Here is a 15,906-nt window from a genome sequence, read left to right as displayed (position 1 = left end):
GCAGTTCTTCAGGAGGAGAAGCAGTTCTTCAGGAGGAGAAGCAGTTCTTCAGGAGGAGAAGCAGTTCTTCGGGAGGAGAAGCAGTTCTTCAGGAGGTGAAGCAGTTCTTCAGGAGGAGAAGCAGTTCTTCAGGAGGAGAAGCAGTTCTTCAGGAGGAGAAGCAGTTCTTCAGGAAGGGAACCAGTTCTTCAGGAGGAGAAGCAGTTCTTCAGAAGGAGAAGCAGTTCTTCAGGAGGAGAAGCAGTTCTTCGGGAGGAGAAGCAGTTCTTCAGGAGGAGAAGCAGTTCTTCAGAAGGAGAAGCAGTTCTTCAGGAGGAGAAGCAGTTCTTCGGGAGGAGAAGCAGTTCTTCAGGAGAAGCAGTTCTTTGGGAGGAGAAGCAGTTCTTCAGGAGGAGAAGCAGTTCTTCAGGAGGAGAAGCAGTTCTTCGGGAGGAGAAGCAGTTCTTCGGGAGGAGAAGCAGTTCTTCAGGAGAAGAAGCAGTTCTTTAAGAGGGGAACCAGTTCTTCAGGAGGAGAAGCAGTTCTTCGGGAGGAGAAGCAGTTCTTCGGGAGGAAAAGCAGTTCTTCGGGAGGAAAAGCAGTTCTTCGGGAGGAAAAGCAGTTCTTCGGGAGGAGAAGCAGTTCTTCGGGAGGAGAAGCAGTTCTTCGGGAGGAGAAGCAGTTCTTCAGGAGGAGAAGCAGTTCTTCAGGAGGGAAACCAGTTCTTCGGGAGGAGAAGCAGTTCTTCAGGAAGAGAAGCAATTCTTCAGGAGGAAAAGCAGTTCTTCAGGAGGAGAAGCAGTTCTTCAGGAGGAGAAGCAGTTCTTCAGGAGGGGAACCAGTTCTTCGGGAGGAGAAGCAGTTCTTCGGGAGGAGAAGCAGTTCTTCGGGAGGAGAAGCAGCTCTTCGGGAGGGGAACCAGTTCTTCGGGAGGAGGACCAGTTCTTCGAGAGGAGGACCAGTTCTTCGGGAGGGGAACCAGTTCTTCGAGAGGGGAACCAGTTCTTCGGGAGGGGAAGCAGTTCTTCGGATGGGGAAGTAGTTCTTCGGGAGGGGAAGCAGTTCTTCGGGAGGAGAACCAGTTCTTCGGGAGGGGAACCAGTTCTTCGGGAGGGGAATCAGTTCTTCGGAAGGGGAACCAGTTCTTCGGGAGGAGAACCAGTTCTTCGGGAGGGGAACCAGTTCTTCGGGAGGAGAAACAGTTCTTCGGGAGGAGAACCAGTTCTTTGAGGCAGATGAAGGACCGTTAAACTGGAGTAGAGGCTTGTGTTGGGTCTGTTTTGTTCCCGTTCTTTACCTGTTTTGTGTGTTTTTGACTCATCTCTTGCTTCTCAGAACTTGGGATTATGTAGGTGATTTTTAAGGCAAATCTCGGCAGCAGTGGAGTGAGTGTCTTGTTTATTCCGATGCCGGAAGTCTCCTATTACAATAGCATTTTAGCTTTTTTGGTGCTTTTTTTTTCCAACATTTTATAGAACCAGAGAGAATATAAACAAAAGAAAAGAACAACCAGACATAAAAAACAACAAAGGCACACAAAGGTCCAGAGTCTGGCAAATTTGTCCAATTTGAAGTTAAGTCCAAATGTAATCTCCTCCATACCCTTATGTCGCTCCAGTCCTTGGTTGTCGGTGCAATTTGAGTCATCCATTATTTGGAGCCTTAAAGCTGCAAAGTTATTTGAAATTGTGCTTTCAAGTCATCGTCGGCCTTTAGTATCCAGGTCTTAATATATTCAGATACTTTTGATTAAAAAAAACTATTATTTTGAAGAATTACGCTCTTTTGCTGCTGCCGTCTTTTTGCCTTCACCTGGAAATGTGTGGTCACAGCGGGACATTGTCCAGCAACACTGAGGGTATTTACACTGAAGTGGACAGAGAGAGCAGCCAAAATATGAGTGAATCCTCGTCAAGTGAGCGGATTTCAACGAATGACGTACAGCATCCAGTTGAAGAACATGTCCTGCCTCATATATTTGAGCCTGACGCCTCGTCAGACGATGAAAATAGAGCGGATGAGAATGATGATGAGGAGACGAGAATGTGCTGCTGCTTACCGATGTGGATGATGGAGTCCGCAGTGTGGTGCTGCGCCGTGTGGATCCCCACAGCGCGGCACCGGGGCCGTGTGGATCCCCACAGCGCGGCACCGGGGCCGTGTGGATCCCCACAGCCGGCGCAGGGCTCTCCCCGGAGGACGCGCACTGACACGCACTTCGCAGACAAGTTATTCAGAAAACTATAGCAGATAATAATAGATACACACTGGTCCATTCAACTTCCTGGTATATTTATCACTACCAGTGATATGCGTAAAGTGAGCTCTCTCCCGTGAACAACAACAACAGCATCACGCACACGGCGTCAGTCAGACAGCCGCACACGGCGTCAGTCAGAGACAGTCGCACACGGCGTCAGTCAGAGACAGTCGCACACGGCGTCAGTCAGACAGTCGCACACGGCGTCAGTCAGACAGTCGCACACGGCGTCAGTCAGAGACAGCCGCACACGGCGTCAGTCAGACAGTCGCACACGGCGTCAGTCAGACAGTCGCACACGGCGTCAGTCAGAGACAGTCGCACACGGCGTCAGTCAGACAGTCGCACACGGCGTCAGTCGGACAGTCGCACACGGCGTCAGTCGGACAGCCGCACACGGCGTCAGTCGGACAGTCGCACACGGCGTCAGTCAGACAGTCGCACACGGCGTCAGTCAGAGACAGTCGCACACGGCGTCAGTCAGAGACAGCCGCACACGGCGTCAGTCAGACAGTCGCACACGGCGTCAGTCAGACAGTCGCACACGGCGTCAGTCAGAGACAGTCGCACACGGCGTCAGTCAGACAGTCGCACACGGCGTCAGTCAGACAGTCGCACAGGGCGTCAGTCAGACAGCCGCACACAGCGTCAGTCAGACAGCCGCACACGGCGTCAGTCAGACAGCCGCACACGGCGTCAGTCAGACAGTCGCACACGGCGTCAGTCAGACAGTCGCACACGGCGTCAGTCAGACAGTCGCACACGGCGTCAGTCAGACAGTCGCACACGGCGTCAGTCAGACAGCCGCACACGGCGTCAGTCAGACAGTCGCACACGGCGTCAGTCAGACAGCCGCACACGGCGTCAGTCAGACAGTCGCACACGGCGTCAGTCAGACAGTCGCACACGGCGTCAGTCAGACAGTCGCACAGGGCGTCAGTCAGACAGCCGCACACGGCGTCAGTCAGACAGTCGCACACGGCGTCAGTCAGACAGTCGCACACGGCGTCAGTCAGACAGTCGCACACGGCGTCAGTCAGAGACAGTCGCACACGGCGTCAGTCAGACAGTCGCACACGGCGTCAGTCAGACAGTCGCACAGGGCGTCAATCAGACAGCCGCACACGGCGTCAGTCAGACAGCCGCACACGGCGTCAGTCAGACAGCCGCACACGGCGTCAGTCAGACAGTCGCACACGGCGTCAGTCAGACAGTCGCACACGGCGTCAGTCAGACAGTCGCACACGGCGTCAGTCAGACAGTCGCACACGGCGTCAGTCAGACAGCCGCACACGGCGTCAGTCAGACAGTCGCACACGGCGTCAGTCAGACAGCCGCACACGGCGTCAGTCAGACAGTCGCACACGGCGTCAGTCAGACAGCCGCACACGGCGTCAGTCAGACAGTCGCACACGGCGTCAGTCAGACAGTCGCACACGGCGTCAGTCAGACAGCTGCATACAGCGGCTACAAAAACACAGACAACTGCCGTGATGTGAAAATATCTTGCAACATACTTTTTCACATATCCAAGTCGATACTTCGCGAGGTTTTGGAAACTGTCTTCTGTGAAATGTCGGTAGCACTGGACAAGACTTGCCACACATGCCGCTGAAACATTCTCTTAGTCCGGGACAACAACGTCCTCTTCTCTTCCCTTTGGGCCCCTCAAAGAGCCCGATTCCCTCTTGAGCAGTGCAGTGCTTCACATCTCGTGTTATTGCAAGATTCGTCGTGTAAAACGTCAAATTCCGCTCTGTTTAGCACATTTCAGACGAGAACAATGAGGGTCGGCTACAGCATGTTACCGGTGTGACGACACTGATTTTGTGACAGCTGTTAAAGCATTCGGTTACCAAGGCGGTTGCTATGGCGTTTTCTCGGGTTTGGCCGAATTAACTTGTGAACATTTTTTGACATTGGTTAAAACGAACCGTCCAGACTTCGTTGTGAAAAAATGAAAGCTGTATTCCACTTATTAACAGACGTTGCAGTCCATCTTTAAGGCGCAATTGGAATGGCAATGCCAACAAATAGTCTGTAGCTCTTTGTTAAAGGAATAATAGAGAATTTTTGGCGAGCAATCTGAGTCTCATTTCCTAGTGGACAGCCGAGTAGTTCTCCCACGTGTCAATCATTCCCTGCGTGCTACTGCACACCTGCAGCCTCGTTCCCATAGCAGCACGTTTCCCTGGCTGCACATGCGTGGTTGATCTACCGGTGTGTGTTTAGAGATTTCCTTCATTGTGCACATGCGCATATTTTAAAAAGGGACCAACAGTCGCTTGAGTTCTCAAATCGGCGAAAAATCTGCGAAAAATCCTTTATTATTCCTTTCATTTAAGTCCAATATTTCTGAGCAACCGGACCCTCCCAAAACACAAAGAATGTGTCTCCTGGCAGCCACCGTCCCTCCTACAGTCTGCAGTGGTGATATGGAAGAATGGGTCACACTTTTCCAACAGATTTCACTTTAAACATGTGTTTTTATGGTTATGGAGATTTACATTTTCTCATTCTTTGTAAGAATGTACCCTCTCCTTTCGATTTAGTTTTAATGTAATTAATAGACTGGCTATTAATCCTACCCCTATTTGTATCATTTGGATTATTATTATCCTTTCAAGGCTATTTATGTGTTATTTATGTGTTGTAATAACTCTAATAACTTTGTAAATATCTATAAAAGTCCTGTTTTTTCCAAGGAAAAATGAGCAAAAGGATTATTTCAAAATATCAAAGCTTTGCATATGAATTTCCTTTATAATCTGATTCATAGTTCATATCTTTTGTTATCCAGACTTTAAATCTTGATGTTCAGTGTGAAACTTTGATCATAACCCAACCAATTAAAGACGTTCCTTATTACAATTTCTATGGCTTTGATGCTGCAGTGACAGTGGTGTAACCGGCTGAAATGTGCTTGTCTTGCAGCCGTCCTCTTCATGGAGCACTGGAAAAGACGACAGATGCGACTCAATTATATTTGGGACCTGACAGGATTTGGAGAGGAGGAGGAGGTGAGAGGTCAAAGATAACTGCAAACACAGAGTTCAGATACATTCAACCCTAACCCTAACCCAAACCCTAACCCTAACCCAAACCCAAACCCTAACCCCAACCCTAACCCTAATCCTAACCCCAACCCCAACCCTAACCCTAACCCTAACCCTAACCCTGGAGAGGAGGAGGAGGTGAGAGGTCAAAGATAACTGCAAACACAGAGTTCAGATACATTCAACCCTAACCCTAACCCAAACCCTAACCCTAACCCAAACCCAAACCCTAACCCCAACCCTAACCCTAATCCTAACCCCAACCCCAACCCTAACCCTAACCCTAACCCTAACCCTAACCCTGGAGAGGAGGAGGAGGTGAGAGGTCAAAGATAACTGCAAACACAGAGTTCAGATACATTCAACCCTAACCCAAACCCTAACCCTAACCGAAACCCTAACCCTAACCCTAACCCTAACCCCAACCCTAACCCTAACCCCAACCCCAACCCTAACCCTAATCCTAACCCTAATCCTAACCCCAACCCCAACCCCAACCCCAACCCTAACCCTAATCCTAACCCCAACACTAACCCTAATCCTAACCCTAACCCCAACCCCAACCCCAACCCTAACCCTAATCCTAACCCCAACACTAACCCTAATCCTAACCCTAACCCCAAACCTTGGACAGGAGGAGGAGGTGAGAGGTCAAAGATAACTGCAAACACAGAGTTCAGATACATTCAACCCTAACCCAAACCCTAACCCCAACCCTAACCCTAATCCTAACCCCAACCCCAACCCCAACCCCAACCCCAACCCCAACCCTAACCCTAATCCTAACCCCAACACTAACCCTAATCCTAACCCTAACCCCAAACCTTGGACAGGAGGAGGAGGTGAGAGGTCAAAGATAACTGCAAACAAAGAGTTCAGATACATCCAACCCTAACCCAAACCTTAACCCCAACCCTAACCCTAATCCTAACCCCAACCCTAACCCTAACCCTAACCCCAACCCTAACCCTAATCCTAACCCCAACCCTAACCCTAACCCTAACCCCAACCCTAACCCTAACCCCAACCCCAACCCTAACCCTAACCCCAACCCTTGGACAGGAGGAGCAGGTGAGCTGCATATCTGCAGAGTTCAGATATATTTAACCCTAACTCCATCAAGAGCTGTGTTGTAAGAAGATATTTGAGTCGGAGGGTTAGGGTTAGGGTGGGTTAGGGTCGGGTTAGGGTTTAGGGTTAGGGTCGGGTTAGGGTTAGGGTTAGCACATTGGAGGGTTAGGGTTAGCACATTGGACAGCAGCAGTAAGAGGGTTAAGGTTAGGGTTAGCACATTGGAGAGCAGCTGTAAGAGGGTTAGGATTAAGGTTAGGGTTTGCACATTGGACAGCAGCAGTAAGAGGGTTAGGGTTAAGGTTATGGTTAGCACATTGGAGGGTTAGGGTTAGCACATTGGACAGCAGCAGTAAGAGGGTTAAGGTTAGGGTTAGCACATTGGACAGCAGCAGTAAGAGGGTTAAGGTTAGGGTTAGCACATTGGACAGCAGCAGTAAGAGGGTTAAGGTTAAGGTTAGGGTTAGCACATTGGAGGGTTAGGGTTAGGGTTAGCACATTGGACAGCAGCAGTAAGAGGGTTAAGGTTAAGGTTAGGGTTAGCACATTGGACAGCCGCTGTGAGAGGGTTAGGATTAAGGTTAGGGTTAGGGTTTGCACATTGGACAGCAGCAGTAAGTGGGTTAGGGTTAAGGTTATGGTTAGGGTTAGCACATTGGAGGGTTAGGGTTAGGGTTAGCACATTGGACAGCAGCAGTAAGAGGGTTAAGGTTAAGGTTAGCACATTGGACAGCAGCAGTAAGAGGGTTAGGGTTAAGGTTAGGGTTAGGGTTAGCACATTGGAGGGTTAGGGTTAGCACATTGGACAGCAGCAGTAAGAGGGTTAAGGTTAAGGTTAGCACATTGGACAGCAGCAGTAAGAGGGTTAGGGTTAAGGTTAGGGTTAGGGTTAGCACATTGGAGGGTTAGGGTTAGCACATTGGACAGCAGCAGTAAGAGGGTTAAGGTTAAGGTTAGCACATTGGACAGCAGCAGTAAGAGGGTTAGGGTTAAGGTTAGGGTTAGGGTTAGCACATTGGAGGGTTAGGGTTAGCACATTGGACAGCAGCAGTAAGAGGGTTAAGGTTAAGGTTAGCACATTGGACAGCAGCAGTAAGAGGGTTAGGGTTAAGGTTAGGGTTAGGGTTAGCACATTGGAGGGTTAGGGTTAGCACATTGGACAGCAGCAGTAAGAGGGTTAAGGTTAAGGTTAGCACATTGGACAGCAGCAGTAAGAGGGTTAGGGTTAAGGTTAGGGTTAGGGTTAGCACATTGGAGGGTTAGGGTTAGCACATTGGACAGCAGCAGTAAGAGGGTTAAGGTTAAGGTTAGCACATTGGACAGCAGCAGTAAGAGGGTTAGGGTTAAGGTTAGGGTTAGGGTTAGCACATTGGAGGGTTAGGGTTAGCACATTGGACAGCAGCAGTAAGAGGGTTAAGGTTAAGGTTAGCACATTGGACAGCAGCAGTAAGAGGGTTAGGGTTAAGGTTAGGGTTAGGGTTAGCACATTGGACAGCAGCAGTAAGAGGGTTAAGGTTATCTATTTGTTACGAGACCTGTTCAATAATGTGCTTTATGAACAAAATATTTCATGGTTTCAGCTGGAGGGCTGGGGCCTTTATAGATTCAGAGGGCAACAGGAACAAACAGTGAGGAAATTTAAGTGTTAAGCTAAGAGGAGTCTGACATTTTCATCGTATTTCCACTGTGAGAGACAGAATAAAAAAAAGGAAAAATAAGCAAATCACACTGTACGATGTTTAAATTGTATGTATGTTATTGCTGCAGTATTTGATCACCTGAGAAAATCAGAGTTAATATTTGGTACAGAAGACTTTGTTTACAGTTACAGAGGTCAAATGTTTCCAGCAGTTCTGGACCAGGTTTACCCACAATGCAGCAGGATTCCCCCCTACTCCACACAGATCTTCTCTAGATTCAATTCAATTGTATTTTTGTTAAAATTACAAAAGCAGTTGCCTCGAGGGGCGACAAGGAGCCTAACCCGGTGTGGTCAGATCTGGAGTCACCCTCATCCTAATTTTACACCAGTTTATATAGATCGCCCCAGCCAAGTCCCAGTAAAACAGTAAAACAATAAACCAGCAAAATAAACTCCTGTTTCCTTGACCTCTTGCGATTTTAAGTTAAGAAACAAAAGTTCTGTCCTCTGCAGATAGCTCAGCTCTCCATCTGCGCAATGCTGACTCGTAACACTCGTGTTCATGTTTCATTGTCTTCAGGGATCATGGGATCAAATGATTTGATGTGACTTCTTCTTCTGTGTTTTAAGTGTTAGATTACCACCACCTGCTGTAGTTGTATGTCTTTAATGCTAAACCGTAAAAAAGGAGAGAAAGAAAGAGAGGGAAAGAGTTGTTGTGGTTTTGTTTTGTTACTTTTACCACCACCGACTGGACTGAGTGTGGACAGGAGCGCAACGGAAACCATCCTTCCAAAATCAAAAATACAAATCCTGCCCTCCATCTCATTTTGAAACTCTGCTCATTAGAATGTGCTGATGTCACGCCAACCCAAACTTTAAGTTTTTGTTTGTTTTGTTTGAAAGGATTTTTTGCTGCATGTCTTCCCCTCTTTCATCCCCATTTCACGCTAGTCTGTCCTGTATAATAAAGCCTACGGGCCAAAAAGGGTTAGCCCTAATCCTTACATAAATTGTTCAGCAGTCAATACTCAAAGAATAGAACTTGAAAAATAATAATAGGAAAGATTGCCTTGAAGTAAAAGAGAATGATTTGAATTTGAAAGTGAAAGTGCTTTGTCTTGTGCTGCGGTGACTCAGCCTCGTGTTCCCACACAGTCATGACAACATCGCTCAGGACTCTTTTATCAAAGCATTTACCAAATGGACTCTCGCTGACTGCATTTGTGTTTGTGTTGTATTTTTCAGGAGGAGCACAAGGTTTGAACACATTTGCATCTAAAACTGCTGCTTATCTCAACACACCTTTATAACTTGATGTATATTATGTTTTCTAACCTTTTTAACTAGCAAAGGCCTGATTTACTGAAGACTTTGCATTAGCTGAACTCCACAAAGAATGATCATATTCATTGTGGTTCCACTGCAAAGAAATGAAAATTAAATCAAAATAAATAAACTGACATTTTTATAACCAAATCAAACACTTTTTTGTCAAGATGGATCTCACATTAAATATCCAACAGTACTAATAATAAAAAATAATAGGATCAAGAACAATTTATCAGTTTATGGTAAATTGCCAATGTTTGCAACTTAACAGCGTAACGATTTATTTAACCCCCAGGGCCCAGCACCACTGTTCATCGCATTTCCTAGGTTAGGGTTAGCTAACCCTGACCCTAACCCTAGCGTTAGGGTTAGGGTTAGCTAACCCTAGCTTCAGGGGCCAAACTGACAATCATTTATATTTCAATATGTTCAGATTATTCCACTGGCGCAACTCAGATTATGGTGGATTATTATTGAATTATTAGAGCGCAATATCACTTTACATTTGAAAGATTATACTGTTCTGTTTGTATTATTTACGTAATATTCTAATTTAGCAGATCCCAAAAAAACAATTGAGATATCATGCATTTTCCAATGTAACTGCCAATGCTCTGGGCCTCACTGCACACGTCTGCAGCAGACTTGAGTAGATCTGGGCCTCACTGCACACGTCTGCAGCAGACTTGAGTAGATCTGGACCTCACTGCACACGTCTGCAGCAGACTTGAGTAGATCTGGACCTCACTGCACACGTCTGCAGCAGACTTGAGTAGATCTGGGCCTCACTGCACACGTCTGCAGCAGACTTGAGTAGATCTGGACCTCACTGCACACGTCTGCAGCAGACTTGAGTAGATCTGGGCCTCACTGCACACGTCTGCAGCAGACTTGAGTAGATCTGGACCTCACTGCACACGTCTGCAGCAGACTTGAGTAGATCTGGGCCTCACTGCACACGTCTGCAGCAGACTTGAGTAGATCTGGGCCTCACTGCACACGTCTGCAGCAGACTTGAGTAGATCTGGACCTCACTGCACACGTCTGCAGCAGACTTGAGTAGATCTGGACCTCACTGCACACGTCTGCAGCAGACTTGAGTAGATCTGGACCTCACTGCACACGTCTGCAGCAGACTTGAGTAGATCTGGGCCTCACTGCACACGTCTGCAGCAGACTTGAGTAGATCTGGGCCTCACTGCACACGTCTGCAGCAGACTTGAGTAGATCTGGGCCTCACTGCACACGTCTGCAGCAGACTTGAGTAGATCTGGACCTCACTGCACACGTCTGCAGCAGACTTGAGTAGATCTGGACCTCACTGCACACGTCTGCAGCAGACTTGAGTAGATCTGGACCTCACTGCACACGTCTGCAGCAGACTTGAGTAGATCTGGACCTCACTGCACACGTCTCTGTTAACTGCACTTTTCTCTTCAGGCGCAGCTCACACTCACCTGTTTCCTCTCTGGGTCATGGGGCTTCAGCTGGGGTCACTCACAAATGCTCATTAATACCTTTCTCAACAGATGCCCCCCCATGGCTTTAAGTTCAAATGTACTTGAAATCAGGGGCCCGGGTGGGGCCCGGGTGGTGGGGGCCTCTGGGGTACGCACAGTGCTGGAAGAAGTACTTAGGTTTGTTATGTAAGTAAAAGTACTTGAGCAAAACTTTACTTGAGTAAAGTACATGTAAAAGTCTACTTCAGTAAAAGTGTTGAAGTACATGTTTAAACTTTTACTTTTAGAGTAAAAAGTATTTCACACATATTTCTCAGAACTATTAAAGCGTTTTCTAGTTTATTATTGTTGTTTCACTTTGCCACCTGCAGATGTAACTGGCTGCTATGGCGACAGAGGTCGTTCTGTTGTAGTTTGTTACAAACCTAGAGCGGCCAGAGCGGGCCAGAGCGGGCCAGAGTGTGCCAGAGCGGGCCAGAGTGGGCCAGAGAGGGCCAGAGTGGACCAGAGTGGGCCAGAGAGGGCCAGAGCGGGCCAGAGTGTGCCAGAGCGGGCCAGAGTGGGCCAGAGAGGGCCAGAGCGGGCCAGAGTGTGCCAGAGAGGGCCAGAGCGGGCCAGAGTGTGCCAGAGCGGGCCAGAGCGGGCCAGCGTGTGCCAGAGCGGGCCAGAGCGGGCCAGAGAGGGCCAGAGAGGACCAGAGCGGTCCAGAGCGGGCCAGAGCGGGCCAGAGTGTGCCAGAGTGTGCCAGAGCGGGCCAGAGAGGGCCAGAGTGGACCAGAGCGGGCCAGAGTGGACCAGAGCGGGCCAGAGCGGGCCAGAGCGGGCCAGAGCGGGCCAGAGCGGGCCAGAGCAGGCCAGAGCAGGCCAGAGAGGACCAAAGCAGGCCAGAGAGGACCAAAGCAGGCCACACAAAGCCTCAGCTGAGCCTCGCTGCCTAATCTAAAAGAGCCTGTTGGTCACTTCATGCTTAACACATATATTTTCAATGATGAATTGTGTTTCTATGATTACGTTTCGTTGAGCGCCATGAGAAGGAGGAACTGAGCTTTAATGGACTGGACTTGTGACTTGATTTTGATGATAATGACTCAAGTTAACTCTTATCCTGAGTCACATGGGACTCAAACAGTGAAGACTTGAGTTAATACAATCATGACTTGTATTAAACCCTGTTGGGTGCAGAACATCTCCTGACGGGAGGTTCTCTGGTTCCAAAGCCACGTACAGTATGTGCACATCAATGTGGGCGTGGCCTCTCTTCTTCTGTAACAGCTGTAATGCAGAGCTAAAGGACTAATCTGTCTGACAGCAGCGCGAACACGACTGCTGCTTGTGTCTTGATCATCTTCACTTGTAAAAGACACTCAATGAAAGTGAAAGTGAAAGCACTGCAGGTACAACTCGTTCACAGTACCACATACACTGAAGTACTTATCATATTGACTTTTGAGTGTATGTATTATTTTGTGTGTACCCTTTATGCACTTTATTTTATTATTTAGTAAATGTGTTGCTATAATTATTTCTTAGCAATATTGTGACCATATTACTGATGGATTTGTTCAAATGCAATTCCGATCTTGAAAAAATAATCAAGAAATTCAAGCAGACATTATTCATTTTAATTTCATACAGAAACAATATGTGATATGTTGTCATATGAAATGTTTTTGATTGACACGGATACAAGGATTGACAGGACACATATTGTAGTCCTGTCAAGTTAGTCTTTTGCTCTTTTAAGTGAGTAAAAAAGAAAAGAAAAAAAGGTCCTTTAAATGTCACTACTAATACACATAACGATGTGTTCTTGAAGTTTAGTCTTCTAGTCTTGACCTGCAGTGTCTCACTCTGACAGCGAGTGTTCTTTTACATCTCTGCCTCGTGTTTGACCTGGTCAGGCTGGAACAGGCTCTTTGCTCTCTGCTCATCAAAGCATTTACACCTGGAGCACGTGTAACTGCATTTCTGTTTCACCAGGACCACAATCGGGCTGAGTATGAGTTTCGAGTTATGAAGAAGTCGTTGAAAAAGGAACAGTCGACTCCAAAGGTACGTTTCATGTATTTATGTCATGTCGTTGTTCAGCTTGACTGCACTGGGTTCAACAGGGGCTCGCTCAGCACGTTCTGAACATGTGCTTAGTGTGTGTTGCAGCACCATTCATTATTTGACCATGTTGTCCATTATCATTACATGTACAGAAAGAAATCTTGCCTTCTGTTTGCTTCCAAAACTCGTCATTGTTCGGCTTCTGACGTTCTGACTTGTGATTGTGGAGTGCTCCCTCGGCTACTGAAGAAACTAGCATCAAAATATAGTTTGACCAACACAATCCCAGAAAAGACGAACAAGAGATGAGTGAATGAGGCCGACACAACCGCCCAGAAGAACTGACCAGGGACAAGAGAAGGAGCCTCCAGCAGGGGTCATGTGAGTTCAGACTGTGGCCCCCCAGCCCCCCCTCACCACCCGACCCCCCCTCACCACCCCAGCCCCCCCTCACCACCCCAGCCCCCCTCACCACCCGACCCCCCCTCACCACCCCAGCCCCCCCTCACCACCCCAGCCCCCCTCACCACCCGATCCCCCCCTCACCACCCCAGCCCCCCCTCACCACCCGACCCCCCCTCACCACCCCAGCCCCCCCTCACCACCCCAGCCCCCCCCCCTCACCACCCGACCCCCCCGTCACCACCCGACCCCCCCCTCACCACCCCAGCCCCCCCTCACCACCCGACCCCCCCCTCACCACCCGACCCCCCCTCACCACCCCAGCCCCCCCTCACCACCCGAGCCCCCCCTCACCACCCGACCCCCCCCTCACCACCCCAGCCCCCCCTCACCACCCGACCCCCCCTCACCACCCCAGCCCCCCCTCACCACCCGACTCCCCCTCACCACCCCAGCCCCCCCTCACCACCCAACCCCCCCTCACCACCCCAGCCCTCCCTCACCACCCCAGCCCCCCCTCACCACCCCAGCCCCCCCTCACCACCCGACTCCCCCTCACCACCCCAGCCCCCCCTCACCACCCAACCCCCCCTCACCACCCCAGCCCTCCCTCACCACCCGAGCCCCCCCTCACCACCCCAGCCCCCCCTCATCACCCGATCCCCCCCTCACCACCCCAGCCCCCCCTCAAGTGGGAGCCACCATCACCCGGGACCTCAAGTGGGAGCCACCATCACCCGGGACCTCAAGTGGGAGCCACCATCACCAGGACCTCAAGTGGGAGCCACCATCACCAGGACCTCAAGTGGGAGCCACCATCACCTGGGACCTCAAGTGGGAGCCACCATCACCCGGGACCTCAAATGGGAGCCACCATCACCCGGGACCTCAAATGGGAGCCACCATCACCAGGACCTCAAGTGGGAGCCACCATCACCCGGGACCTCAAGTGGGAGCCACCATCACCAGGACCTCAAGTGGGAGCCACCATCACCAGGACCTCAAGTGGGAGCCACCATCACCAGGACCTCAAGTGGGAGCCACCATCAGCTCCTCATCAAGAAAGCCCAGCAGTCTTGAATAACGGGGGCCTTGGAACTGGATTGTGTGAGTTATGCAAACCCAGGGGAGTTGGATGAGAACCAGTGTGACGTTTCCAGTAGATCTTAGGTGATCCGAGCATCTGAGTAAGTTTTACAGGAATGTTAGAGAGGAGAGCGTTACAGTCATCTAAAGTGAAAAAAGAATGTTGTTATTGATTTGAGCTGTGAATGAGAGAGTTGAGTCTTCAAAACTTGTAACTTGTGAGGAGATCGGAACCAGACAACCTCATAACTGGCCTCTTAGAGTCTGTGCAGAGCAACAACACCGGCCTCAGCAGCTGCAAGTGACCCTGAGGCAGGCCATCCGCAAACTGCTTCCTCTCTCCAGCACTCTGACGATGCAGCTCAGATGAGTACAGTACGGTTAAGGTTAGGGCTTCTAGACTAACCCTAACATGACTCCTGATCCCAGAGGAGTCTGTAATGAGACGGCTGGTGTCAGATCATAGGGACTGGATGAGTGTCCATGTGGCAGGACCGAACCAGAGCTCCCTGCGCAGGAGTACCCACATGAATTACCATCTCCTGAGGGTTGTTCCTCTCCACACACAATGTGCTGACTCTTCCTTACCAATCCTCCCTTAAGCCGCACTGAGAGCGTGGGCTGAGACACATCACTAACTGGGAAGCACAGTAAAAGTGTTTCTGCGGCTGAATTTAAATTTCCTTTGGGATCGATACAGAATATTTGTCCCCAGAGTCTTGAGTGGAGCTTGGCACATGCAGTTGTGCGGGTGAATCTGACGTGACGGCTGCTGTGGATCAGGTTAGCCACGCCTCACTGAGCTCAAACACTTTGTTTATGTAAGAGGGCCCTCCAGGAAAGCCAATGAGGAATGACCACAAAAGAAGGAGCAACACTGCTACAGAAAGCGTGCTCTGGGGCACTTTCCATAATGCTTGAGTCATATTGTGTGCAGTGTAACAGTGTGTAACATTTGTGTGCACTCCTTCAGATATGATTTAGTTTGGCTCTTTCTGCGTCGGTTTTTATACCAAGTTTTAGTCCTTTTTATCCTGCTTTAGACCGGTTTTAGTCCTGTTTCAGTCCTCATTGAGTACTGTTTTAGTCCCTCTTTAGACTTGGTTAGACCGGCTTTAGTCCTGTTTTAGTTCTGTTTTAGTCCTGTTTTAGGCCTGTTTTAGTCCTCATTGAGTTCTGTTTTAGTCCTGTTTTAGGCCTGTTTTAGTCCTCATTGAGTCCTGTTTTAGGCCTGTTTTAGTCCTGTTTTAGGCCTGTTTAAGGCCTGTTTTAGTCCTGTTTTAGGCCTGTTTTAGTCCTGTTTTAGGCCTGTTTTAGGCCTGTTTTAGTCCTCATTGAGTCCTGTTTTAGTCCTATTTTAGTCCTGTTTTAGGCCTGTTTTAGTCCTCATTGAGTTCTGTTTTAGTCCTGTTTTAGTCCTGTTTTAGGCCTGTTTTAGTCCTCATTGAGTCCTGTTTTATGCCTGTTTTAGTCCTGTTTTAGGCCTGTTTTAGTCCTCATTGAGTTCTGTTTTAGTCCTGTTTTCGTCCTGTTTTAGGCCTGTTTTAGTCCTCATTGAGTCCTGTT

General features: G+C 49.1%; 1 protein-coding gene across 1 annotated transcript in view; it reads left to right on the top strand.

Annotated features, from left to right (window-relative positions):
• LOC140380981 (anoctamin-1-like) overlaps window positions 1–15,906 on the top strand; it is a 112,346-nt gene that overhangs the window by 10,081 nt on the left and 86,359 nt on the right. Inside the window, exons 5-6 of the mRNA XM_072464978.1 lie at window positions 5,174–5,259; window positions 12,781–12,852. Coding sequence (XP_072321079.1) covers window positions 5,174–5,259; window positions 12,781–12,852 — 158 coding nt within the window. The remainder of the gene's footprint in view (window positions 1–5,173; window positions 5,260–12,780; window positions 12,853–15,906) is intronic.

This window comes from Eucyclogobius newberryi, unplaced genomic scaffold (assembly GCF_026437365.1).
Source record: "Eucyclogobius newberryi isolate DKJ021-1_F unplaced genomic scaffold, fEucNew1.0.hap1 SCAF_5, whole genome shotgun sequence".
Classification (NCBI taxonomy): Eukaryota; Metazoa; Chordata; class Actinopteri; order Gobiiformes; family Gobiidae; genus Eucyclogobius; species Eucyclogobius newberryi.
This window is presented reverse-complemented; position numbering and strand designations above follow the sequence as displayed.